The sequence below is a fragment of the Pholcus phalangioides genome, unplaced genomic scaffold (assembly GCF_987345545.1).
Source record: "Pholcus phalangioides strain wild (caught in Gottingen) unplaced genomic scaffold, Ppha-v1.0 ptg000012l_1, whole genome shotgun sequence".
In the NCBI taxonomy this organism is placed as follows: domain Eukaryota; kingdom Metazoa; phylum Arthropoda; class Arachnida; order Araneae; family Pholcidae; genus Pholcus; species Pholcus phalangioides.
The window spans coordinates 20,277,008-20,304,966 of NW_028301605.1; the positions used below are offsets into that span (position 1 = coordinate 20,277,008).

The window sequence follows — 27,959 nt, forward strand, 5'->3', positions numbered from 1 at the left end:
TGCAACTCGTCGGCCAAACATGTCCCACACAAGCTCTATCGGATTCAAGTCAGGTGAGAATGCTGGCCATTCCATACGGGTTATATCCTCAGATTCAAGGCATTCGTTTACGATGTTTGCTAGGTGAGGTCGGGCGTTGCCATCCATAAACACAAATTCTGCGCCCATGGCACCCCTAAACAAACGTACATGTTGTTCAAGAATGATGTCCCGATAAATTTGGGCTTTCATGGTTCCGGTTTGAACATGCAGATCTGTTCTGTAACCCAGTATAATTCCACCCCAAACGAGCAATGCTGCACCACCGTAACGGTGTCATTCATTGATGTTGTTTTGGTGGTAACGGGTACCTGGCGTTCTCCATATGAAAGTCCGACATGAATCAGACTGCAAGCTAAACCTGGACTCGTCGGAAAACATCACACAAGCCCACTGTGACGATGTCCACATTGCATGTTCTCTACTCCAGGCAAATCGCTGCAGACAGTGAGTTGCCATGAGCGGAACACATCAGACAGGCCTGCGAGCATATAGACCAATATCTCCCAAACGTCTGCACATGGTTTGCCTTGAAACTGTGGTACCTGTGGCTGCAGATAGCTGACAAGACAGGTCGGATGCTGTGCTCCATCTGCTTCTTCAGATTTAGATTTTACTTTAGATTTCGATTCCTGTGTGATTCTGAATTATTCTTAATTTATGGACATGAGTGTAAATACAGGGATTAATATTTTGCTGCTTGAATTAGCGTAAATTGTTATTCTGTAAATAAATCTGTGATGTATTATATTTTATCTTTGCACCTATATTCATTTTGAGGAGACATAATCTGGAGTAATACCTTTTACAATATTTTTTCCTTGATCCACAAAGTATTGTCATATCAAGATTTTATTGCATAAGTGAATATGTAAATTAGTCTCAGTCTGAAGTTTAGCAATAACAGTTATGTTCACATTTAACAAAGTAAAAGACAAAATTAACCTTGTAAGAATTTTTTGATGACATCAAAAGAAATATTAAAATACACTAATTTTATTTGTAGAATAACAGCTTACTCTGAACCACTGTCACTGCTGGTCCTTTTCCTCTTGTGATTATCTTGACCAGGGTTGGAAACTGAATTGCTACTTGACGGGCTTCTAAAAAGTTTTGTCTGCATGTATTCTGCATAAGAGCATACCTTATACAGTGAACTGGTCTGCTTGAGTAGGTTTCTCCTGACTGGCATTCAAAAAATTAAGAGAAAAATGCATAAGATTTCCTGCATTGATATGGTATCACAATAATTTGATTAAAGGATTAAAAAGAAAATTTTCCGATTAAAAAAAAAAGAATTTAAAGTCTGTATTATCTTCACGATCCCCACTTTTTGAAAATTTCAGATCATGAAACAGACTCATTCAATATTGCAATGAATACGTAGATTTAAGAAACAAATTTTTCCCCCACTTTCAAAGCTCTGCCGAACTGAAAATTACCTCAATGACGATAGAGTACATTAAAAAATTATAAATTCCAACGAAATATGGATGAAATACATTATGCGATGGACCATAACCTTTAATGAAGCAACAAATTAGTAATTTAAAATAATTGTGAGGTTTATAATAGCAGATTTCTAGCCCACCAACTATACAGTGATAATGAACATTTTTGTTTAGATGGATGCACATGCTAACCTAACACAGCCAAGTTGTGAGCTGAAATTTTGTGCCAATCACTATCAGAATTACTGTTACATGATCAATTTATTCCCACCTCTGAAACTTTTTTCAGACAGACATAACTGTTTCTTTTGAGTTAGTTCTCAACTAACTCAAGTTAACTGAGAACTAACTCAAACGGATGACGGCCTTCGAACCCGAAAAAGCAATTTTCATCAAATGATGGCCAAGAAAACCTTATCAACTATTTATACCTGTTTCTCTTCCAGAAAGTTTTCAAATCATTTAATGTGAAATGAAAGATAAGCCAAGAGAAAAAAAAAAGCCTAGACTTAAATATTTTCACAGCCCATGTTTGTTCCGTGCAAGACCATCAAACTGAACAGTGGATATATTTTCCCTTCGTATTAAAAACTAAGGAATGAGGAGAAGGTTTCTTGGATTTCCAATAAATGCATTTTGTCTTGGGTTTCAGAATAAATATAATTTAACAAATTTTCATGTTTTTTCCTAAAAATGTGGAAAATCACATTGAAAAGATAGAGATGCCACCTACAAAAGAAAAAAATACTACCCATTAAAGCATTCTAAGGGCAATGAACCTAGGCTACAGCAGTAGTAGTGTGGACCTTAGACATCTGTCACATTGTCTAGAATCACACAGACTTCATACCAGATGAGTTTTATAGACCACATTGAAAGAGTAAAAATCATTATGGACATGAATAAAACATGTATGAATAGACATGTAAAATTCTGGGTAATAATTTTGTAGAAAATATTTTCATGAAGGAGAACATTCAAGAATATTCTCTGGAATGGCTACAATAATAAATAACTTCATCTTAACTTCTTTAACTTGTGAATTAATATCTAAAAAATATTTATAAAATGCTACATACTTAATAATAATTAAAAAAAACTGATTGCATTGGTTAAAAAAAAAAAAGCTATATTTTGTTTGATTTTTCCGAAAGTAAAAATGACTGTACAAAACATTTAAGTTGAACATCACTGTTCTTATAAGACAAAGAACTGTTCTCAATGGGCACTCTGATTCTAATTATTAACAGTGATTAATTCTTGCATTCTAGATCAAAATATATTTTAAGATAATTTTAAAAGAATTATTATAATCTTGAAAGGTTTTCAAAATCTTCATAACAAAAGCTTTAGTGAAACAACTGAAACTTCTGCATGAAAAAAAAAATATTCTGAGAATATTCTCGAACTAAAAAATGTCATCATGAGGTAGTTATGTCAAAAAAAAAGTTTTGTTTCAAGCAAGGAAAAATGTGTTACATATTTTTTAATATAAACAAAATAGTAACTTTTTGTAATTGTTTCAAAGAAAAAAAGAATATTCTCAGTTATTCTCCAATTTTTACATCCAGGAGAATATTCTCAGAATATTCTTGCCTTGCCTTATCTCTAGTGGAGAAATTAAAAAAAAACCATTTCAGGTAACACCACTTGAATTACAAACGATGACTGATGAGAGCATTAGAAAATTCTACAGAACAATTTACAATTCTAACCAGAGGAAAAAAAATCTTTCCCCATTTCTCCTTAGTAGTAAAAGACACATGAAATATTAAAATATTAATATTTATGTTTGTTTGAAATTTATTATCGGGCTGTATCAATAGCTGCTCTGGGCTACAAGTGAACAGCAAGTTGAATACCACACCACCAAGAACTCAGCTGAAAAGGCCAACAATAAAATATAACCGCCGTTTACAAAGGGGAAAAAAATAGAAATAGAGAGAATTGTTTTAGTAATTACAGTAAAGTTATTCATTTCATCCAGACACTTACCATTTACAGCTTGGCTTGGCGTTTTTAATGCCACAAATGCTGACACATCATTCACCCAACTTACATAAACTTCACCTACAAAAGAATCAAAATCTAAAAATTTGTAAAAAGTAGTACAACATTCATAAGACATTAAGAAACTACCAGAACTGATGAGTGACATGTTGATGACACACAGGGGCATAAGAAGTATTCCAGACCTGTGGGTGCTCTGATGTGTGATACAAAATACTCAAACACATGATGCAAATACCTCCAGTTTTATTGCTGCTGGTGACACACACACAAATAAGTTGTAATAGGACGAGATGAGACTATCTAATTGAAATAGCTGCTAAATTGTTAAAAATATCTAAAGAACATACAACACTGCCTTCACATGAAAACTCATGATCCAAATAAAGAATGTTATCAGTAGAAATCTAGTCTAATATAACAGCAAAGTGAAATTAACTTTGATGTATATGCTTTTCCATGACATGACTAAAAGTTCCAGCACACGTAGAAAAACAAATAAAGCAATACTCCAACTTACGTCTCTGCATATTTACATCATTTTGAAAATTAAAGTTTTGAATTGGGTGCGCTTTGACAAAATGTTCTAAAGATGGAAATGTTACCCAGCAAGAATAGCATAGAGAAGGCAAATAGATAAGAAAGAATAAAGAAAATCTGAACATTTACTTCACTTCCCAAAGACAGAGGGGCATTATTGATTGAAAAATTTACTCCTTGACATGTCTCTTTACTGACATAAGGTATCACTGTGTATAAAGAAAGACCATTGTCTTTGCTACCATGTATTTATGTTAGGAGGATTAAATTATTACTAGACTTCTAACTATTGAGAGCATTTTATTTAGTTAAGTAATGCTCTGTTCTGTGGGCTCTAATTCACTAAGTTCCTTTAAGCATGAAAAATTGTTTTGAGCCTTCTTCCTAATTTAATACAATGAGACATAAAATTTCATAATGTATATGATAATAAGGCTCATACCATATGGAGTAAAAAGCTCAACAAGGTCTATCTTCCTCCACTGCTTTGGAAACGTGACAAAAAACACATTTTCCCTGGTCGGTTCAGCTGAAAAACAAATTACGCATGTTATAACATCACAGTGTGCACGTGCTTCCATTTTGACACACATTGCAGCATTTTAGCATGAAATCTCAATATTGGAAAAATATAAATTTTTGAATGAAAATACATAGGAATACATTTTCACACTAGAAATGCATTGTAAAGAATCTTACGATCTGGTCCACGAAGATTCAATGACACAATATCAAAATGTCTCATAACAAATGGCCTGCAATTCGAGAGATACAAAATGTCATGAGCATTTGAGCAAAACTTTTTAAAATTGAACTTGCCTCCACAGATATCCCTATGCAGATAAATTATTACCTATTGGCAAACGGATTCAAGAACTTTGATTCAGGAGAAACATATTCATGACGATGATCTTGTGCTGGAAAATAAATTGTAAAAAAAATAATAATGAAAATACAGTTAATAATTCTTTATATTTCTATCTCTAAATTAAAATCTTTAAATACAATGATTAGAAAGCATGAATTAAACATTCTTTTGTATCAATTCTTTAAAATTAATTTTATAACTGATGTAAGATAATAATAGAGAGAAATATTTTGAAAATTAATTTGCAATAAACAATTTTTGAAAGATTTATAAATGGCACATAAATGTGAATGGAAAAGTTGGAATTTTTTTTTTTTAAATGTCAACTTTTACCTTCACATCTAGATGAAAAAAAAAAAAACTATTCCATTTCTTAGCCCTTCAAGCGGCACAGTTACAATCCTTGAACCCTCTTCAAATGCCATTTTTTTTCCAATGAAATGGGCATTCTTCCAGTTCTCACCAGGTGCAAACTAAGAGTTATACGGAAAACTGTTTCACTAAGAAATCAACTTTACATCTGGTCTTGTTAATGCTAAAAAATAAGAGGTTTTGAAGGAATTGAGATATCTTGCCGCTTAAAGGGTTAAAATTTCATTACAGATGGATGAAATTTGCATATGCAGATTATACTTAGTCCCTGATTATATATACAGAAAATTTGGTACATGGAACATATTTTCCAATAATTACATAAATTATCATTAAGAAGATAAATTTAGATTCTTATGAGCTGTACCAAAACGACTATTTACACATCTTCAACATTAAACCTTCGAACTTCTTTTTAGTAATTCAGTAATAAAGAACCTAAAGAAGCCACTAAGTTTATTTCAAGTCTATCCCCACCTACGTCTACAAACAATGAAAATAGTAAGTTAAGATTTTTAAATCTTTATGTACATTTCGACAAACAATGGGTGCATCTTCAGAGGGAAAAAAGAAAAAGCTAGAAAATGACCATGAAATCTTTATGATCTGGGGTACCTGTCAGGACTAACCTGACATTTTTCCACTGGTTGCTCATCAGATAGATTGATAAAATGTCTGATCAAATCTGACACTAAGGTTGAAATAGTTTTAGACCTTATTCATACAACTTAGATGATAGAGAAGCCAACCAGCATGAGACAGATATGAAACAGATTTTATTGAATTAATATGCTTAATTTATATTTTTCTCTCTCCCTACTCTGAAATATATTTCACCATTCCTCGCCCATGCAAAAACATTTAAAATAGAATCATGTTAGGAAATGGGGGGGGGGGGACAGATGAGATTGAAGGATATTGATTAGCTTTCAAGTTTAAACGAATCAATGTTTTTATCTCTGACTAAATATGAAGTGATTGCAAAACTATTTTTAAAAATGGTTTGTATTCGTATTTGACATTATCAAACAACAGTTTTTTAAAAAGAAAATATGCAATACTCACCCAGCTTAGCACAAATTGAAATAAAACACATTCCAGTGATGAATGCATCATACCCAGCCTCATGTTTTTTGCTGCAGCCTTCAGAGTAACAATCGAATCCTTCAGCAGCTTCTATAACAATATAAAAAAAACACCATCTTCTTAATGACACGTATATATAGGCCTATTTATTCAATATTAAAATTCAAAAGTGCTCTTGCAGACGAGTGGTAAAATGATTGTTGATTACGTTGCTATGTTTGAACATCTAAATGACACTTTTATTAAAAATAAATAAATAATTCACACACAACTTCATACCATATTTTGGAATAGGTAACGCCTTCGCTTTCATGTCATCCCACATATTAAATAGAGCAGTTGACGAGAATAGATTCTATAATAGAAAACCAAATCAGTGGAACTGTTGATAACCTCTCATTTAATCTAACGAAGAAAACAGTTTTATATCACATAGTAAAAGGTGATCAACAAAGTATACAGCAAATGAAAAATTCTGATAGTTCTCAAAGTAATCTCTCTCCCCCATTGGCATTTTTCGTTTTGCCAATGCTTTTCCATGCTGGGGAATATATAAAAATATTTGGATATTTTACATGCATAAGTCTATGGGTGCCTGCAGCAAGGCCATTTGCGAAGGCTCCCCCTCTGAAAGGTAGTTTATAGTCCAGGATATAAGAGTTAAACAATCTGTCAGCCCAAGGTCTGAGAAGTATGATGACATGGTATCTCCACTGAATTTTTTATCAACAGATCGTCATCTCTTCCATTCCCTGGAAAACCAACTTTGATTTTTTTTTCTTTTCTTGGTGATCAAAAATGGCAGAAACTTTTTTTAGTCACCTCGAATAGTAGTATCTCAACAATTTGGCCACGTGCTAGTCTGGTTCATCCAGAAATCCAGTGCTTTTAGGTGGGTTTTCTTTGAGCATAGAAGAGGAAATCAGCCTTATATTATTTAAATGGGCATTTCAATTGACTTCCACTAATCCAAAGACTTCATTAATCTGGCACACCCTGATCTGATATGTGCTGAATCAACAAGAGTTTACTGTGCATCGGGTAACTCATCTTCAGCGTAGGAGGGTATAAAAAAAAACATCTGGTTAGCATCACTACATACAATCTCTAAACCGCTTTTTAAAAATTCTACAGATATATATTTTTTCAAGACTTGAAAAACATAGTTTTAATTTCAAAGCAATCACTCAATAATTGATTAGAAAAGTAAGAAACTGACAAACCTTTGAGGATAACTTTGCCAGAGTTTTGGTATCAATGATATAAGGGAACACGTTCCTTACTATATCTTTGAACTCTTGAAGTGTCTGTACATTAAAAAAAACAACGAACTAAACATTTAATACCATATGTAATTCAAATACAAACTTTTGGTAGACATAAAATGAGTAACTTGTAATCTAAAAAATTACAATAAATAATTTTTATCAGTTGAAGGACCATAATAGTAATGCTTAGCAAAAGAGACTTTCTGAAAGTGCACAACGATTTCAAGTACAGTAATGTCCCTAATTTAAGTTTATCCCACATTTCCATATCTTATTGTCCTAAAAATAGTTTTTCTTTCAATTAGACACACATAGAGAAAAGCATGAAAGGTTTCAATGTCGTGTTGTTAGAAGTGAAATATTTCCTCTGCATAAACCACACTGAAGAGACAAATACTTTATAGATAAAAAAGTTGACCAGTTGACCCTTATTTTATGGAACTTTCCTGTATTATGAATGTCCCTAATTGTATATATTCCCCCACACAATATTTCTATTTTGTATTTTTTTTCATCAAATCTAACGGAGCAAGTGAACTCAACCTTCTAGTCCGCAAGTTGTCAAACCCATTTGCTCATCAATAAGGTGTTAAGCGAGATAACCCGCTCCGATGGATATTTTATATTTCACAATAAGATTCTAATTTTGTTTTTTTAATGTATCCTGTGTACATGTATAATATGGCAAGTGTAGGATAACAGATGAGATAGCATGCCCCACCCCCAATCGCTTTTAAAAAATATCTTCATCCTAATATTTGTACATTAATTTGTCTGAACGAAACCCCGAAACTTTCCTCAACTCCTAACTAATCTCGTCTGTAATCACCACAAAATTTGTTAATCGTGACAGTACCCAATTGTTCGGGGAAAATATGTTGTAAAATTTTGTGTTTTCTTTTTTGACACAAATAAAGTGTTCCAGACTCTGCCATGAAGCTGGGCTGGAAGAGATCTCTGCAACGGGATAAGTCCAGTGGCGTTCATTTATTCATATTATGAATGAAGCTTTCTCAAATTTTTAATTTTAGTAGGAATTGCACTAGAAGATAATTTTTGTTGCCTATAAATGACATTATAGTTAATATGAATGTTTAATCAATTATTTTTATCAATCATGAGAATTAATGTTGCACAGAATATAGATTACTGCATCCGATTTCTAAACTTAGTTGCTTCATTATTTTCACAGTATATCAGTGGAAAACTTTACCTCAACTTTCGTCAGCTTTCGAATGATTTACTAATGTAAGTCGGGGCATGATGGCATAAAAACAAAAATATCATTGCTATATTGAATGGAGCATAACATAAACAACTAATCTGCTCCAATAACAATGCATAGTTCTTCTGGAAACAAAACTATTCCATTTGTAATTTTCATTCCTTTAATAGGGAAGTATCTACACCAAATTATCAATGATACAAATAAATAACAAAGAAAACCAAAGGCATTTAGAGCTCTTGAATAGAATGAGATAAGAGATTTGGAATTTTTATCAGATTCTAGTTTTTGACAAAAAGTAGCTACAGAACAGTACGTCTGAAGAGAAAAAATGTGTTGCACACATGCATATAGATTAAAAATTTTAAATAATTACTCGTACCGATGGAAGAGGGTGGTAAAATTGGTTGATAGTATGCATAAGATCCAAGAGCATGTTGTGACCGACCATCAGTTTCTTTGATGCAGATATCATGTCCAAGACTTGACGAAGTCCAACAGCATCCTTTAATTCTTCCTACGTGAAAAAAGAAACAACACAAACAGCAATTATGGGAAATGTGATGAATAGGTAATTATGCATAATCACTGATTATGTATAATAATCTACTATTATGCATAATGCTTGATCCTTTTCGGTAAGTTTGATAAATTTTCCTAAATTTATCACTATTACCAGTGATTATGCACAATTCCTGAATTAAGTTGGTAAGCATAATGAATATGGAAGAAATTATCCAGAAATATCACGTAAATTCAATCAATCATCAGTATCTCCCATGCATGTGATGGGTGAACTACACATATTTTGCCATAAAAACTAAATCAAATAAAAATAAATGTTTTTAAGGATAAAACATATAAATTATTATCAGTCTTGTAATGTCAGCTTTCTTCACATTCATCAACATTTTTAAACATATCACCGATCGAATTCATCATCCTAGACTAAAATTTGAGCAAAATGTTTGGTGAATTTAAGTAATTTCATTGACAATTTATCATATTTATCAACACTAACAAGGGATTATACATAATCAATGGTAAATGTGATAAATTTGCAAAATTTATCAAACTTACCAAAATTGTTAGTGATTATGTGTAATAACCAGCGATTGCATAATCACCAGATTTATTAAATTTACCATAACATTGCACACAAACATATATATATGTTACTGTCAAAGCTTGAAGTTGGCCACTTTGTGAACTGGCTGGCACAGTTGATCCAGCCAATGCACGAATTTTGAGCTTTTGCTGGTTTTTTGCCGGCCCCTATATGTTGATCCCTATATATATGGATCATTAAGTCGCATCTATGGTGGTCGAGTGGTCATAGTGACAGACTTGCATCGTGAGGACCCAGGATCAAACCCCACCATCGCCATTGTGGTGGTCAGCTGGAGTTGGTTTTCTGTGGTTCCCAACTTGAAGGTGCGAATGCGAGCTGATCTCCTCGCTAAAAAGTCTCGCAACAGAGAGCAACAGACCTACAAACAGCACAAATGTAATTCAATCATAACACATCACTCGCATCACTTCTGAAATATAGATGGCAGCACTGAAAAATCAAACACAACACTACATATGCCCTCAGACTGTTAGTTACACCTCTGGCGCAACTCACAAGGTAGTAAATCACCCATAAATATTGATAGACCTGAGTTGTGCTCGGTTTGAAAGAAAAAAAAGAAGAATCATTAATTCATCAATATTCAGATTCCTTTGATCATTAGGACTGCCACAGCTAACCATAAATGACCATAATTATCACAAAAAATACACCAATGTGGTAATGGCCAAGAATTATAGGAGCAGGTGAAAGCTTGAATTTTGCACATTGGTCAGCCTCGAACTGGCCAACTTCGGGCTTTGCAGTAACATATATGTAAATAAATAAATTTTCAATCTTAGCCTTGAAAATAAACGAGAAACAAATCTTTTCAAATACAGTAGGTCTATAATTATACGAGCATCAATTAACTGAGATGGCTAAATCTTACAGGATAGCAGGCTTATATCACATATTTGGACAGAGCTGGAGTCAAGTCTGGTTTTGCTATTATAAATAATCATAAAATTCAAAGTGTACAATTTGTATTTTCGAAAAGCAAAGTTTCTCACTAGATCTGCGAGATGTTTCTTTTGCATTTGATCGAGCCTTGCTTCATCTGTAAGTTTCATGACAGAAATGTAGCAGTCCCCATTTGTATTCTTTTCTGTAGACATCACCATACCAGTCGAATGTTTAGGCAAGACACATTCGTAGATAAGTTTCCGTCTGTACCCATTGCAGGGAGGTAGATCGATCTGCTGCTCATCATCATTGGATGCAAAGGCATTCACTTGATTTCTGAAAAATGTGCGATAAACACATTAAGAGATACCTGATCTGGCTTTCATCATTGCTCTCGTTCCACCATAGTTAGCGTATTAAGTTTTCCCCTGACAGAAGTCATGACAAGAATCGAAAAATGAACCTAATGTTCAACATCAGTAAATTCTTGATGCCAAAACTGGAAAATTTTCCTTGACCAATATATTTATCAACTTGTTTTGACCTTACTTTGCAGGTGGAACTTTGTTTCTACTCGTGCATATGAACAAAATCAATTTTAATAAGAATGCATATCCATTTAGGATGTCATGCAGTGCATAAAAGTACTGTATATACTTGTGTATAAGCCAATCCCACCCCCTTCTGGACCAAACAATCAACACATTTTAGAGGGAAAATTCTTTTAAATATATTTTCATGCAATAAAAATTAAAATGAAAAATGATTTAAAAACTTTCTAAACTATTTCTTCCAGGGTTGTTTGGTTTAAACCAAGTGGTTTTTTTCAAAAAATCAAATAAAAGTGGACTAAATACCATTTTTTCCTTGAAAAATATCTTATTGGTTCATTTATTAGTCAAAATTTTTCATTTTTGCCACCTTTTATATTCTTGGGGTACATGCTGATGGTATATTTTTAAATGGCATAAAATGGTATAAGTGGTTTTTTTCAAAATGTCTCATAAAAGTGGCCCGAATATATACATATTTTTCATATAAAGTATCTTAATTAGAGTGATATACATAAACCAAAATTTCTCATTCTTACCATATTTTTTAACTGTTGGCTGCATTCTGATGCTCTATCTTTAGCAAATTCATGAATAAGGATTGCATCACACATCTAAATGTAGTGGTGTATTATCTAACAGGATTTCTTTTTCCTTTCACAAAGAAGCAGCAACAGTAGTGACACTACCATGCTACAGGCACAGGTGGTCCTATAATCCAATAAAGACACCAGCTGTCCCTAAAGGACAAAGACTAGTGTACTAGTAGTTAAACTAACTCAGACATTTTCATTCCCATAAGAAGTAGAACATCTCCTACTGTATATCTCCCAGTCTTAATATTCAATAATTGGTTTTTTTTTATACTTTCATGGTTAAGCCCAGTTAATCAAAGGTTCTACTGGATAGTAGTAACAGATTTAGGTAAAAACAATCAGGTATATACAGGGTGACTATAATTAAAGTTTTGATTCCGAACTATACAATAAGTACTGGTCAGAATGACTTGAAAATTTGCATGGATATTCCTGAAGCAATGGAATTTTCTTTGGCAAAAGAAAAAAGTGCAAGTAGATGATGCTGTACTTGGCCAGCAGTATAATCTATTTTGTGCAACCACATCATTTCGGCACTTCCACAGCATCAGTGTGTGGATAGAACAACCTCTGTCAAGATGCACATTGTAATACCAGCAAAGCAGCTGCTGAACTCCCATTTTAACAATAACAGGATGACACGACATGAGGCCGGCCATCAGTTCACCTGACCTTAACCCTTGCAACTTCTGGCTGTGGGGGGTACCTCAAAATGTTATGAACAGTGGTCGGATCGCAAACTTTGGTGAATTGCAAGCTCCAGCACATCCCCTATATGTTAGAAGTTCCTTAGGAATATCGGGGGGCGCGTTTGGTTTAATAAAGGTGAATTGCAAGCGCATCCACATCATGACCATGGCATACTTTGATCTGTTGTCGAACAAGAATTTGTGCTTTCACCTCAGAACAAGGCACAAATGTTGTCCACCTGGACAACATTTGTGCACAATTTGTGCAACATTTGTGCATAATTTGTGCACAATGTTGCACAAATCATGCAATGTTGCAACATTTGTGCATAAATGTTGTCCACCTGGACAACATTTGTGCATAAACATTTCTTGAGTGAGTTGTAGTTATTTGTTCAATTACTTAGATTTTTTGGAATGTTTCCATGAATTATAAAACAATGCTATGCTATAATTAAGTTATCATTTTGCCATGACTGGCTATCGTCTCCATTCTGCAAGCAAATTTCTCACATGTTGGATGATGTCATTAATTTTACATTTTTAAGTAAAATTTCATTTTTTCCCCTTTACCAAATAAAATTCTATTTCTTCAAGAATATTCATGTCAATTTTCAAGTCATTCTGACAATTGTTCTTTTTTTTATATTTATACAGTGTTTTGAAATCAGAACCTTAGTTATAATCATCCTGTATATCGTAAATCATCGATAATTAATCTGAATTATTTATGCTTCATTAAATACATTATATTCACCTAATTTTTATTATAGTTTTTGCAAAATAGTTTCCTAATTAAGCATACTGAAAATAACTGGAGAAAACAACTTTATATTATATATGATTAATAATAACATTAAAAGAATTTTCAAACACAAAGTAATTCATCAAGTTAAAGCAAAAAATAATTAAATCGGAAACTTTTGTTAATTAATCAATAAATATTTCTTAAATTTTAATATGGGAAGTGTTAATTACATTAATAAACATTTTATTTTAATTAATTATTAGAAGTTTGAATGATTTTTCAGAAATTTTATTGTTTTTAATGTTAATACTACTTAAACCATAAAAACCTGGTTTAAACCCAAAAAACACGGTTTTTTTACCAACCCTGATTTCTTCTGATTCCCTAAGTTCTACTTTGAAAGCCAAGTTATCATATGGCACGACATTTTCAACTATACTGGTATCGCCGTTGCCACTTTTACAGAGGATGTGGTCATCCATCCATCGTGTTACTGATAAAACACTTTTTAAAGGATTTGATGATGATCTCGGTAGGAACAGAATTCTATGCTTCGTGAGCCCACCAGCACACTAGGCCAATGTTGAGTTTCTTTAGAGCACCACTTTTTTATGTTTGGAACTCATCCATTCGGTCCATAAATTCCTTAGATAATCTTTAAAAGGATTGATGATGCTCACATCTGAAGTCTGTAAAATCAATGCAAGTCCACTGGGTATCAAAGCCCATGAGGTTCTGATTTCTTTTTTTTGTTTTAGCTTTAATGTCATCTGCTGTGTGGGATTTGAAGATAGGTACAAAAATTATTCTACTGACTGGAGAAACCGCGAGACACCCAGGCTCTGTAGCAATATGATTTGGTAAAGTGGGGAAGGGGGGGGCAATATTTTCTCCTTAAGAAACTGACCTGTGTATAAGCCGACCCTCCCCCAATTAAAAAACAAATTTTTCAACAAAGAAACTTGGCTTATACACGAGTATGTGCAGTAATTCTCACACATCTGATTAGTATTAAAAAAAATACCAGCAAACAATATCACAAGAAAGTCATAAATCAAAACTGTTATCACTGATGAATAATAATAAAAAAAATCATTCAGCATTATTACCACTATTTCACAAATGCTGAAAATACTCAAAACCACTTCAAACTAATTCCAATCAAAGCAAGCGCAAATTCAAAAATTGAATGAGTGACAATGCAATCTCTTTCAAAAGCTGAAATCATCAGTTAAATGACAATGAACAAAAACAAACACTGCAAATTGATATCGCTTACCGAATATGGTCAATGAACTCTTTATGTTCATCTGGGATCTCGACAAGCGTTTCTTGAGGTTTGGCCTCTTTTAGTTCTTTTATCTTTTGTGAAATAGCTTCAAACTTTTGAGTGTGAGCATCAATCAAATCTTGTCTGATTTTCTGCTCCTGACCAGGTGTGAGATAATTTACTCCTGTAAAAAAGTTACGAAATACTCTAATAGGCATCCTTCATACACTTATCAATCTGGTCCTCTATAATGTATCACAAAGACTACAGAAATAAAAGAATAAGAAAAAAATACCTGAACCAAAACATTTGTTGAAATCGAATCCATGGGAACTCAAAAACTCAAGTGAAGAAGTCTATCAATTAAAAAGAGACAAATAAGGTATTTTTTTCGGGACGAAAAACCAATTTAAAATCACATTTTTTAACGAACCATCATATATATAAATACAGCAAAAGTCTGATATGACGAGCATGGATCATATACATAATGAGAACTTCACAAAAATACAAACCCATACCTCACAAGCGAAATCATTATCTGGAATATGGTCGAGGTATTTGTGCTGAAACACATAGAAGTTGAAGTCTTTATGAGTATACCTATTTGAAGTAAGTAAGACATATTAACTGAGTTCAAAACTGATATAACAGCGAAATTATGAAGTCTTTCTTAAATATAAAGGTTATCTCATCTCATAGATGGAGAATTGTAAAAAAAAAAAACAAAGAACAAAAAAACCGTGACAAAAGAAATATCAACTGAAATTAAAATCCCTGTATAAATACGTAACAGGTCATGATATGGATAATATCATGGTCATAGAATGATGTATGCAGACATTGTAACCTCATACTCCTCAAAGCAGAATGCTTTGCATTGTTCTTCAACAAACCCTTGGCTGCCTGGAAATGTTCTGCAATAGAAAATTACCATAATAGCGTTTTTACATCTTTCTTAAAATTTTTCCAGATTGTTCTGCAGTAGCACTGATTGTTCTGTGACGTATGTCACAGATTTTGGCCTATTCTGTTTTGGGGTTCATACTGAAGGTATGAATATGTAACTTCAGTATTTTGTATTACATTCGTTTCTCTGTGTCACCACTAGATAGCACCGAATCACATAATTATTATCTTTGTAATTTTTCCCACCTTTTAGTCAGTTGTATCGGCTTCAGTCAGTCATTCTAGCTGATGTGTAAATAAAAACTGTTTTATATTATTATTTGAAACTTTGTGTTCTCTATTCATCGTTTATATTGAGCCTAAAAATATCAAGACCATCAGTTAAAATGAATAAAGCCATTTGATGAAATAAACTAAATGGAAATTATCTATGGCTTCCATAACTGTCTTTAATTTTGTTCCTGCCAGTCAATTAAAGACCTAGAAAATTTATTGATATAACCAGCAATTTGGCAATTGAAATTTAGTTTTTCAGGCTGTAGCAGATACCACTTTACCGCACACCAACTCTGATCATATATCGTCATATGCCAGTTTCCAACCAGTGGGAATGGGTGAAGGTCCTACAGCAAAGAAAAAGACAGGGGTTCGTAACCTTTAGTGTGCTACAGACTACCTGTTTACAAATAAAATGAAGGTCCAGACCTCTCAGCAAAATAATGTTCAGTATATAGCAATGCAAAAACAATAAGTCAATTGTTTTCCTCATTCATGCTCTTGGGCCTCTTGAAGTCTTTCAAAGAACCCTTGGTTAAAAACCTCTGGTCTACATATTTTCAAACCTCAATTGACAAATGAAGAAGCAAAAATAAAAAACTTGGGTACGAGCCCCAAAAGCAGAATATGCCAAAATCTATGATGTACGTCACAGAGCAATCAGTGCTACTGCAGAACAATCTGGAAGAATTTTAAGAAAAGTGTAATGAAGAAACATTATAGGAATTTTTTCAGTCAAAGCATTTCCAGTCAGCTGAGGGTTCATTGCAGAACAATAAAAAACATTCTGCTATGGGGGTACGAGCTTGGATTTCTTTGAACTTCATCAAAACCTTTATCTAGCTAATGATAGACAAAATATCCTACAATGTTAAATCTTACTTGAAGGTGCACATACAGAAGAGGAAAATCAAAATATGTTTGCATATAATTATTTAAAAATTATCAATTGAAATCTGAAAGGAACTGAATACTTCATTACTTCTTTTCATCTGGATGGTATTTGAAGCAACTCAAGCCAAATTGGATGACCAAGAACTTCTTGGATTTCTGTTGAGATGTGGGGGAAAAAAATAGCAAAAGTTCAAAATATGAATCTGAGAAATAAAATTTATCGTGAAAAAAGCATGCAAATAATTGAAATAGAGCCCAGTCTTCCTATGAAGATGATGCTTCGTTCCATTAGAAGAAAATGTTATTGAGAAATAGTTTTAAATGTAGAGTAAATTAAGAAAAATATCAGCGTTCAGTAAAATTTTCATTATATAGAAGTTAATTATACTGGGTGTCCATAACTAAAGTTGCCATGTTCTGAGCTGCCTATGGCCTAACATGCTGCTTTTTAACAAACATGATCAAGCCTCTTGGCAGGGTATACAAACATCTCCAGCAGAACCATTTTTGTTCTTTCTTCTATAGACGAATTTACAAGAGCAAGCTTTGCTGGTGAAACACTCTATTTTGCTGTAATTCTGCACCAAAAGCTATGTAGACATTTGGTCTTTCAAAAGGGCCTCGAAAATTCCCCCCCCCCTCCTCCCATTTTTAAAATTCTCTCGAGTATCATGACTTTCTCATGGATATTCCCAGCTAGTAAACAGTTAAAACATCACGATCTCAGTAACGAACACCCTACATATAGAGTTTATTGTAACATTTATTGTAGCATTGATAGCATATGATGGTATTAAGTTCACGGGTTTATCCCTGACTTTTAATGGCGATCAGAAAATTAAAATATATTAAACCGCAGCTATACAAACTTTTACTGTTTGTGAGGGCATTACAACTCTGGGGAAGGACTGACATGGGCCCCACAAGAGCAGAGCTGCAGCTCTGAGGCCTGGGAAAATCACCATCATTTTTAGTTTTTTCTTGCTATAAATTCACTATAGGAGAGGTCCGAAAAAAGCATGGCTTGGGGCCCCAACGATCCCAGTCTCCAGGTCCAAGATGTAGGTGCCATGGGGACTGATGAAGATAACACAAACCAAAACACACTGTGAGCATCCAGCTTTGATCTGGACAGTGGTGGTCAGCTGAAGTTGGCTTATCAATCATGATACATGCATGGCATGATATATTAAACCAACTTACATAAACAAATTCTAAAATTCCTCACCTCGTACATCATTCTGTACCTTTCCTCCATGGTATTGAAAGCATGTCCATTTCTTTTCAAACCTATTGAAAGGGAACACAACAGAAAATAAATACACTTACTCTCTTGTAAATCCAGACCATTCTTAAGTGTGATTTTGTTCTTTGACAAAAAATTATTACATAAATAAAAATAGATCAGGAGGGATGATAGGCTACCAGAAAAATAGCTAGCCCGACCAAAGAAAAATGATGAGGGCACAAAGTAGGCTATTAAAAGTATGATGGTGTTTTTATCAGCAATGACTTCCAAGTTCAGGTCAGTAAGAAGATAAAAAATACTAAAATGATTGAATTGCAGGTGGAATAGCCAAGGCCACCAAGATTTTGTGCCCAGACGTGTCACGATTTTAATTCTAAAGTCAATGTTGGAATCTTTCCCAATGCAAGAGTAAATTGAAATTGGCAACAAAATGACCATTTTAAATGTGCCAACCGTACACAGCCATGATCCTATCACCACAAAGGCAAATTACTACTACAAGATGACCATAGAAATCTCCTCCCTCCAAGGGTAGTCAAAGCAACACCTTGGGGAGACCTTAAAAAAAATGGAAATGATGAAGTTGAGAATCGGTAATAAACTGTAACGTAAATTCTGTTTCAATTAGCCCTAGTGCCCAGAAAATTGCAATGAGCAATGAAAAGGATCAAATGAGTAATCAAATTGCCAGGCACACTTTACATGGTCATGGTGAAATGTTATTTTCTCTCTCACTTCCTAGGCTCCTCCTCCTAACCAGACTATGGCACGCCGCTATGTTTCAATGAAGAGATTTTAGCAGGTGGTCGAAGATGACCTGGGCCATTGCTGGAAAGTGCCAGTGTATGTGTCGTGAACCTATCATGAAGTTTGTTTCTGTGTAATGCTTGTTACAGTGTTGCCATCTGCCATCAATTTTACTAACTGTGAGTGGAGAGAAATGATTGAATGATTGTATTATGGTAGGCCTGTTGCTCTCTGTGGCGAGACTTTTTAACTGGAAGATTAGCTCGCATTCGAGCCTCAAAGTTGGGAACCGGAGAAAACCAACTTCAGCTGACCAGTACTGCGGCGATGTAGGGGGTTTGAACTCAGGTCTTCACATGATGTTAGTATGTCACTATGGCCACTCTGCCAAAGCCCTGGGGCCCGGAACAATTCTCATAATTTTTTGTTGTTTCACACACTATAAATTCATCATAAAAGAGCCCGTGAAAGTCTGGTCTGGGGGGGGGGGGGTGCAGGAAAAGATCCCAGCCTAGGGGGCCTGCTCCAGGATGTGAGGGTCATGCAACCATCACAGCGGCTCACCTCCTAGGCCCCAAAGCAGAATGTTTAGCACTGTTCTGCGACGAGCCCTCGGCTGACTGGAAATGTTCTGCGGTAAAAATCCCCATACATGTGTTTTTTGCACTTTTTCTTAAAATTCTTCCAAATTGTTCTGCAGTAGCACTAATTGTTCTGCGATGTACGTCACAGATTTTGGCACATTCTGCTTTGGGGTCCTAGGCTAGCCAAAAAATGAAGGCACGACCCCTGAAAACACACCCCTTCCCTCACACAGCCCTCCACTGTTTAAAAGCAGTTCTGTCAACTAAATAGGTATTTTTTTCCTGCAAGTGAAACGAAAAAGTGTCTGTAACAGATGGTTTGACACTTTTAATGTAGTCTATCACAGGGCTTGACAAATTGAAAAAAAAAATTCAGGCACCAGCAAAATTTGTTCCCGACACCACCCATACAAAATAGTGTATGCTTTGACTTGTAAAGGATTTAAGGATTCCCCTTTTTCATTTGAGCAGACAAGGCGACATAATTTCTGATGTCTCTGTGCTGAAAAGTTTGGTTATCAGTTATCCCACATAAAATGATTAGGCACCAGTCAATTTTTTAGTTGCCATGGCAACCTGGCACTTGTCATGCTCTGACGTATCATTAAAAATCATGTCCTGTTTGGGGTAGAGTGTGGTACTTCACAATTCAAAATTTGTCATCAAACTAATGCCAAATTACAAAAAAACCTTTCTCATATGTCTATCCAGCAATTTCATGCATGTGCATATTCGCTCTTGAATGTCAAATTTTGAGGCCCCCACTGTAAAAATTTGATAGAGATTCACTGAAAATAGATTTTTTACAGAAAACATACACACTGTGCAACAGTGAGAATACAAACATCAATTTTTCAGCTGTATCTACATTTGGAAATATAACTTTCTAAAACCATGTATAATTGGTAAAATGAACAAAAAAAAAACCATTTAGGCGTACCTGTTAGCTCTGTATCAATAGCAAAGAAAGTGCTCTCCGCTATGGCTTGCTTCAGAATTGGCAAAGTATCCTTAAAATCTGAATAATACGAACAGAAAAATGAATTTATTAAGTCTATGAGAATATTCTCCTAAAGATTATATATTCCCGAGAACTTTACATCCCTATATGGCCCTGGTAAATACCCTTGTTTCCATAGAAGATACAAACTTGTTATAATTAGAAAACCCAGGAAATGTAGACTACGTAAGACGCTATTTGCCACCAATAGCAGGTGAACAGAAAAACATTGGCTCCAGTCTTCATTTTGGTACTGGTCAGCTATCGGGACCACTGCCAATTGGTGATGAAAAAACCAACCAAGTCTCATGTGAAAGTTTTTTGGTGGTTTGAAAAGGTTGTTGTTTAAATCATAAGCATGGTGTATTATCCTGAACATGCTTCAGCAAGAATATGGCAACTGATATCTGATTGGCAATGTATGTTGGCACAGTGGCAATAACCCCCATGTATAACAACAAAATATAGTGTCTTTTACTGCCAATAATCCAGGCGTAAATCCCCCAAAGCAGAATATTTTGCATAATTCTACAACGATCCTTTAACTGACTGGAAAGAAAAAGGTTCCGTGGTAAAAATATTCTCATAGTAATGTGCGTGTGTTTTTACATTATTAAAATACTTTCACATTGTTCAACAGCAGCACTTAATTGTTCTGTAATGTAAAGTGCAGTTTTTGGCACATTCTGATTATGGGGGAAGGGGTTGTTACCAATATCCCAGAATAGTAAAAGGGCAAGGTGTCCATCATTATCGCCAACTTAACATTGCTGAAAAAAATGAGAATATGTCTATTTGTGTGCGAAGCTACTGGGCTTGGCCCAGGTTCCAGATAATGCATGAAATAAACCATGAACGAGATTACAAGGCTTCAATCAAAAAAGCATCACAATGGTAATCTTGATAACTGTCCAGAACCTTCATTTTTTCCATCGTCACAAAATTCTTGATTAACAACAGAATGTGACAGAGGATAGCTGAATTTATCAAGTTGCGATTTTAGTTAAAAGTGCTTATGCTGATTTGCATATCCTAGCAATTTACAGTAAAATCTTTCTTTTGTGGACATCGGCGGGCATGAAAATTCCTCAGTAAAAGAGAGATGGCTGTTAATCAGGGGTTTGAAATGCATACTTTTACAAGGGGAAATTGTTATTTGACCGGAAAAGATGGGTGTCCGTAAAGAGGTTTTACTGTACAAAAAATCTGAAGTGATAAATCTTATTATCAAGGAAGGCCCACAAGTCATCTGCGGGCCAAAGCAATGACTGAGTGGGGGTCCCCCCCCCCCCTGCACATAGGTGGAGATAAACGTGAAAGTATGGGGAGGCATGATGATGATTGCTGGGGGGCACGCTGATGCCAAGTCATATATACACATATACATTAGATCAGCACGCTCCATCTTCGATACTGGGGAAGGGGGCATTCTCCACTGTATCTCAGCTCATGCCCTGCATTAAAAGGGCCCTGACTGGGTTCAGGTCACCTCCTGCATTAAAAGGGCCCTGACTGGGTGGGGTCACCCCTACATTAAAAGGGCCCTGACTGGATGGGGTCACCCCTACATTAAAAAAAGGCCCTGGACAGGGTGGGGGTCCCCCCTTCCCCACGAATTTAAAAAAGCTTCAAGTGTCATTACCGCACTATGCTTATAATGATCATTCATTAAACAGGGCACCAATATTTGGCGATATGTATTTAAAAAAAACATACCAAAAGCCCGATAATGTATTAAAAAAAAACACACCAAAAGCCCGATAATGTATTAAAAAAAAACACACCAAAAGCCCGATAATGTAACATTAAGGAAAGTATTCCTGTTTGAACGTAATCATGAAATGAGCCAATTAATTGATCGAATGGTAGATGCACAAAGTAAATTTGAATTTAATAATTGGTAACGAAATAAATTATTAAATTCACTTACTCGTTCTCAACACCTCCATTGTGCGGTGAGAAAAGTTCAACGAAATTTATCTCTTTTTTATAAATAAAAGTAAAAAAAGTCGAATACTTATAATGACAGTAAATATAAATCCTATCTCAATCACGCAAATCAACAAAATTCAGAGAATAAAAATCGGTGCTCCGTTAAATGAGGAATGCCGATAAGGAGCACCTGTCGATCTAGAACGCAGTGATTGCTTCCTGATATAAATCCTGAGACATCCTGACGTAAATGAGCTGACCATATTTTCTCGAGAAAAGTTAGGGGAATATACAGGACCTACCTGCTCCCCCCATCGAGGAAAAATAAATTTTTATTTCACCAGTAAGAAAAGCAGCATGATTGTTTTCCTACAGAGTGCAATACGCCTGACGACAGCGCTTTACGTTGGGCGTAATTGGCTGACTCCTTCTGGAGGAGTCAACTGCGTCGTGCGCCGCGGTTTTGCCGATATTCTCTTCACTCTAGCGTGTTTTATTTCCCTTCCCTTCAAACCGGAGCATGCAGACGACAGATTAGCTGATGCCAAAGCCATGTACTTTATATAGCCGCCCTGATCTGATGCGCCTCGCTAGGAAAACACAAACGCGTAGCGTGATTATGTAACTCGTTTCTGTCGGCGCTAAATAGTCTAATTCGGTTCACGCTGCGCAACAAACCTATTCCTAGGAAAACCCGGCCTAAGACTCCCCCCCCCCCCCACTACTTGCGGCGCTGCCTATTGGTAATATTATGGCCACTTTAACATTCAATGGTTTCTCCTTTGGAGTGTTGTTACCATCGAGCTTATATATAATATAAGCGCGTCATCGAGCTTATATTATATATAAGCTCGATGTGTATATGTATAAGCACGAGTAATACAAGCTCTATGGTTGTTGCAGCCTTTATCTCATCAACCATTCGTCGTAGTAGTATGGTTCTAATTTCAAAAATGCTCAAAATGTGACCAGAAATCACCATGGAGGAGAGAATATAAGGAGGTGACATCAGGCACGAAAATTGAAGCCGTTGTGGCAACCCTATGCGCTGACGAGTAAGCCCAAACAAACCGCTCTTTTCCCTATACTTAGCATGTGTTTTGCCGGATCGAATTTTCTTAAAATATTAATAACTAAATAAATTTATGCACCATGACCATTTAATGCGTCTTCAGGTAATCTACATGATCCAATAAAGGGGAAAGATAAAAGTTTATCCTTGTATAAGGGGTTTTTATATTTTTAATTTATTTTTGAAAGGCGAAGATCATTTTACACTCTCAACTCGTCATACGTTTTTAGTTCAGTGCCTTGAATTTATTTTAAAAATTCGATGTATCACATTAATGTTTATAGAAATATGATTAATTAAAATAATATGAAGCTCCAATAAAATGCAATTTTCATAATTTTTTCTTTTAACTGTTTATTTTGCCTTTTTGTTTCATTCATCATTATCATAGATCCGGAACATTTCGAAAGTGTTTGAGGCCCGTGGGCGCTCGTCTTAAGCTCTACATGAGGAATTTTGATTTCTGAATCAATCCTAAGGTGCTCGAGCACCTTCTGACAGGGCCGTAGCTAGGATTTTTGCCACCTGGATCATACAGCATTTTGCCGCCCCCGTGCCTCAAACTACTGGAAGCGCTCGAGCGTCCTCCGCCACTGTGTATTCATGGTTTTGCTGCCTGTAGGCTGTACAAATTTCGCCACCCTTCTTCCGTTCCACTCTCATATTCTTGAATACGTATGATTGAAATATATGCCGCTCATCCGAACCTTCCGCTATGTAGATGTAGTATTGAGAAAAAAAAATATGAAAAATAAAAAACTTTTTCTACGAGCCGCGATAAGTCATCTCTCGGGCCTATTATTTAGGAAAATAATCACTTAGGCTGTTTTTTTCCCCCCTCTTCATTTTGTACCTATTACTTTGCTTTTAAAGTGGTATGTGTACGAAAAATTGACAAAAAACAGTTTCGAATTGAATTTGAAATCTAAAATTGTCTGTGCTCAAGTTTTTTTGTTCTACCTGGACTGGAAGTATTTCTACAATATTTTAATATAAACAGCTGAAAGGAATTATATATTGTTACGATCTGTAGATGATAGATGGCGGGATTTGTTCGATGGCTCTCAAAATGTCGAAATCAGGTTTCGGTTAAACGGAAAAAGGTCCGATTGGTGAGAAAATTCTAGAAAGTCCCGCCCCTCCAAACATTGGTTCAACCCCTCCGTACGGTGGCGCCGTCGACTTGGAAACTGTAAAATAGAATTTTGTGGAATGTTCTTTTTATCGAAGTTTCTCAAGGGTTATAAATAGTGCGGCGCTCACAAGATGGCAGGCTCAGACAGGCTCAAGGAGATTCAGTCAGTTGTGTTTAAACTTTGCGAGAAAGTTGTTAGCTCTCTGGTTAGCCTGTAAATACGTGTAAATTGCTGTACTGTAAATAAATCTGTGTTTGTCCGTCGAACCGCTTCTTGTTTTGCAATCTCGAAGTCTTGTGGAAAATTATCCGGAACAATATGCTAATGTTTTGCATATATAATGTTTTTTCGCAAAAAAGAGTCAGATTTTTTTCAAACACCGCTTGTTCAAGTGTCTTTAAACATTCTCTCAGCTCTGAGGTATTACATGCTTTGGCATAATTTTTTTAAAATTAAAATGCCGAGAAATAATTTTGGGGCACAAGATATGGGTAAATTTTGGTTATTTTTGCAAAAGGTTCCATGTTGTTGAAGTTAATATTCGAAAACAAATAACAACTAAAATCGTAAAAGCTCTCATTCAATTGTATAAATATATATCCACAGAATTTGAGGGGAAAAAATCGAGTTCCTAAAGTGAATAGTAAATTTTTAAATGATATTTAAAAACGGGGATGTTTCTCATAGGAAAGCATGGGAAGCCACGGTTTGTTTGGGCTTACTTGGTCCCTTTAATAGAGCGGTCACTGGCTTCATCTGGCAACTCAGATAGCCCATGTTTTCTCAACGGAAGCGCTGGTCGCGTCACCTCTTGTTATTCTTTCCTCCATGAGAAATCACCCTATCTCTTCCCATCTCTGTACGAGTTTTGAAGATGAAAATAGTGTACGCAAAATGAAAAATGTAAATTTTTATACGACTCCCCCGTCCTCTAACTTCCAATTAGACAGTTGCTCTTTCTGTTCTGAACCCAACAAATTACATGTTTGTAACTGCATTATTCTCGGAGGTATTTAAATTCATAAATCGGTGACAGGTCCGGGCTTAGGGGAATTTCGAGGCCCAATGCAAAAAAATTTTTTCGAGCCCCTCTAAAAAGTTTTTATGTATTTGCTGCCCGACTTACGAACGTAAATCTTGAAGGGGAAATTTTTTTCACATGGAAAGCATTCTATTACACTTATATTTTTTTCATTATTTAGGAACGCGTTGATAGTCTGGATCGTAATCAAACACGATCCATTGAGAGGGAATGGCATTTGAATTAGTGTTACAAAATTCATAAATTAATTGTTATGTGTGGTGCTGCCATCTGCTACCAGTTTTTTGTAACTATTAATGAAGTGTAATAATTGAATAATTGTATTGTTGTAGGCCTGTTGCTCTCTGTGGCGAGACTTTTCAATGGGGACCCCTTGTAATGCTGAAGGATAGGTTAAATGGTTAAATTTGCGTCCCATTTTGTGATGCGCAAGTGGCACCCGTAATCAAGTACTGAAATTCCATGGCCCCACAAGGGTGGGGCTGACAGGCAAGATCGTCTTAAGAGCATCATGGGCCCCCAAGCCAAGGGATTTTTTGGAGGGCCTACCTGAAAAATTTAACTACGTCTTGTTTTTCTGAAACACCTCTTCTCTTGAGCCCCTTCGGGAACATTCCGGGGGGTGGGGGAGAAGCATGAGTTAAGACGGCACTACCTAAAGTTCGCACCAGGCGTCCTCCTTTTTCAGTTTTGAATCTGGTAACCCTATCTGAAGACAATATAATCCGTATTTTCACTTATTTGTTCGATCATCCTTATTGTCCAAATTTGTTTGTGTAAAGAAATAATAATTTTTTTTCCTACATAAAAAAAATCGATTTTTGCAAATGTATGAATTGTGTTTCCGAAATTTTCGTCTCAAAAAAATTTTATGCTAAAAAATAACAAACTCTCTGTCTTCTTTCATCATTGCATGAGTTGTCTAAAATTTTGAGATTAGATGGCAGCACCAACAGTATATAAGTCAAGTCTCAGAATCTCTGTCGTCTGCTTCTCTCTAAGTTCCTTGTTTTGGATGTCTCCTCGTGTCCTGAAACAATTACTGAACTAGCAGTTCAAACTTCCAGTTCTGTTTGTTAGCTTAGCTTGGAGGGAACCGAACAAACCGTCTGTCGTCTGCTCATTAAGAGGTTCTTTGTTTTGGACGTCTCCTTATGCTCAAATAAAATAACCGAACTTTCAGTTTGAATTTCCAGTTCAGTTTATGCGCTTTGTTAGTAAGGAGCTTAACGGAATAAGGAATATAGTTTTTCTGCTTTAAACTTCATTATCACCACATGAGTCACTTTTAAATTTGAGAATAGATGGCAGCACATTACTATGAAGTAGAGTGTGGAAAATTCACTTTGTACGATCTTACCTGTCGTCTGCTTGTGTGTAGGTCCTTTGTTTTGGATGTCTCTTGGCCACCTTGAAAAAGTTATTAAACTGGAAGTTTGATCTTTCAGGTCAGTTTATATAAGGAGCAAAGCTGAATGAAGAATTTAGTTTTTTATACCTGAGCTTCGTAATCACCACGTAAGGCACTTCTGATTTTGAAAGTAGATAGCAGCACCAACAATATTTTTAAAAATGAATGTCTTAAAGCAGCGGTTCTCAATCTTATTTGACTCGTCTTTTTAGTAAAAAAAATATTCTATGGCGGAGCCCCGTAGGCCCATTTCTTAATTATTCATCAAAGTTACTGATTTATTTTTGCTATTTAAAAATATTTATAATTATTTTTTTTAAGTTTTACTGTTTTTCTTTATATTTTCCTCAAGCGACTGTGGAGCCCGTGGAGAGTGCACAAGGAGCCCAGTTGAGAACCGCTGTCTTAAAGTATTCTAGAGTACTAAATATTAATTTTAATTCCCTTAAAATTGTTAGTGCCGTTGGGAATTTGTGGCAAATTCTACAAGGCAAAAAGAAAACTGCTACTGGCGGAAGGCTTAACGTTTCGAGTCAGGTGGTATATACGGGACTCATTACTTCTTAGATACAATATTTATAGGACGTACAGGCCTAGTCGGGAAGACTGCATGCATTTATTGCACCCACGTCCTGCAGCAGGGTTCGCTAGGCTGGGATTTTTGTTGGAGACTTAGAGGCCCTATTTTTCACTGGTCCCTCCATAAAGAATTTATAGTATGAAAAAAACAAAAATTATAAGAAACTAGGTTGAAGCCTTTCGTTCCCCACAGAGGCCGTGCGACCTGTTCAGCCGTATGGGTCACCTCTCTAAGAAAGGCCAAATCCGAGTTGGAAGGTAAAAAAAAATTGTTGAGCTGAGTTACGTCATCTGGGGCACCAAAAATAGATCCCGCACGGGAAGAAATTCCTTTCTCTTTTCTGCCCCTGCCCATTGGTACATCAAGGCCACCTTAAGACCATCGTAGACACGGGGCC

The 27,959-nt window shown here is 35.4% G+C and overlaps 1 protein-coding gene across 3 annotated transcripts in view; it reads right to left on the reverse strand.

The window, feature by feature from the left end:
• Positions 1-22,485, reverse strand: part of LOC149079845 (poly(A)-specific ribonuclease PARN-like) — a 30,154-nt gene extending 7,669 nt beyond the window's left edge. For all 3 annotated transcript variants that reach the window (XM_089240350.1, XM_089240348.1, XM_089240349.1), the window contains exons 1-17: positions 22,320-22,485; positions 20,330-20,407; positions 18,038-18,099; positions 16,898-16,965; positions 15,252-15,333; positions 15,026-15,086; positions 14,740-14,914; positions 10,984-11,212; positions 9,242-9,376; positions 7,590-7,673; positions 6,646-6,721; positions 6,346-6,456; positions 4,894-4,957; positions 4,740-4,795; positions 4,483-4,569; positions 3,486-3,560; positions 1,059-1,224 (exon numbers count right to left, since the gene is read on the reverse strand). In XM_089240350.1, coding sequence (XP_089096476.1) covers positions 1,059-1,224; positions 3,486-3,560; positions 4,483-4,569; positions 4,740-4,795; positions 4,894-4,957; positions 6,346-6,456; positions 6,646-6,721; positions 7,590-7,673; positions 9,242-9,376; positions 10,984-11,212; positions 14,740-14,914; positions 15,026-15,086; positions 15,252-15,333; positions 16,898-16,965; positions 18,038-18,099; positions 20,330-20,407; positions 22,320-22,338 — 1,628 coding nt within the window. In that variant the 5' untranslated portion in view covers positions 22,339-22,485. The remainder of the gene's footprint in view (positions 1-1,058; positions 1,225-3,485; positions 3,561-4,482; positions 4,570-4,739; positions 4,796-4,893; positions 4,958-6,345; positions 6,457-6,645; positions 6,722-7,589; positions 7,674-9,241; positions 9,377-10,983; positions 11,213-14,739; positions 14,915-15,025; positions 15,087-15,251; positions 15,334-16,897; positions 16,966-18,037; positions 18,100-20,329; positions 20,408-22,319) is intronic.
• Between the last annotated feature and the right edge of the window lie 5,474 nt (positions 22,486-27,959).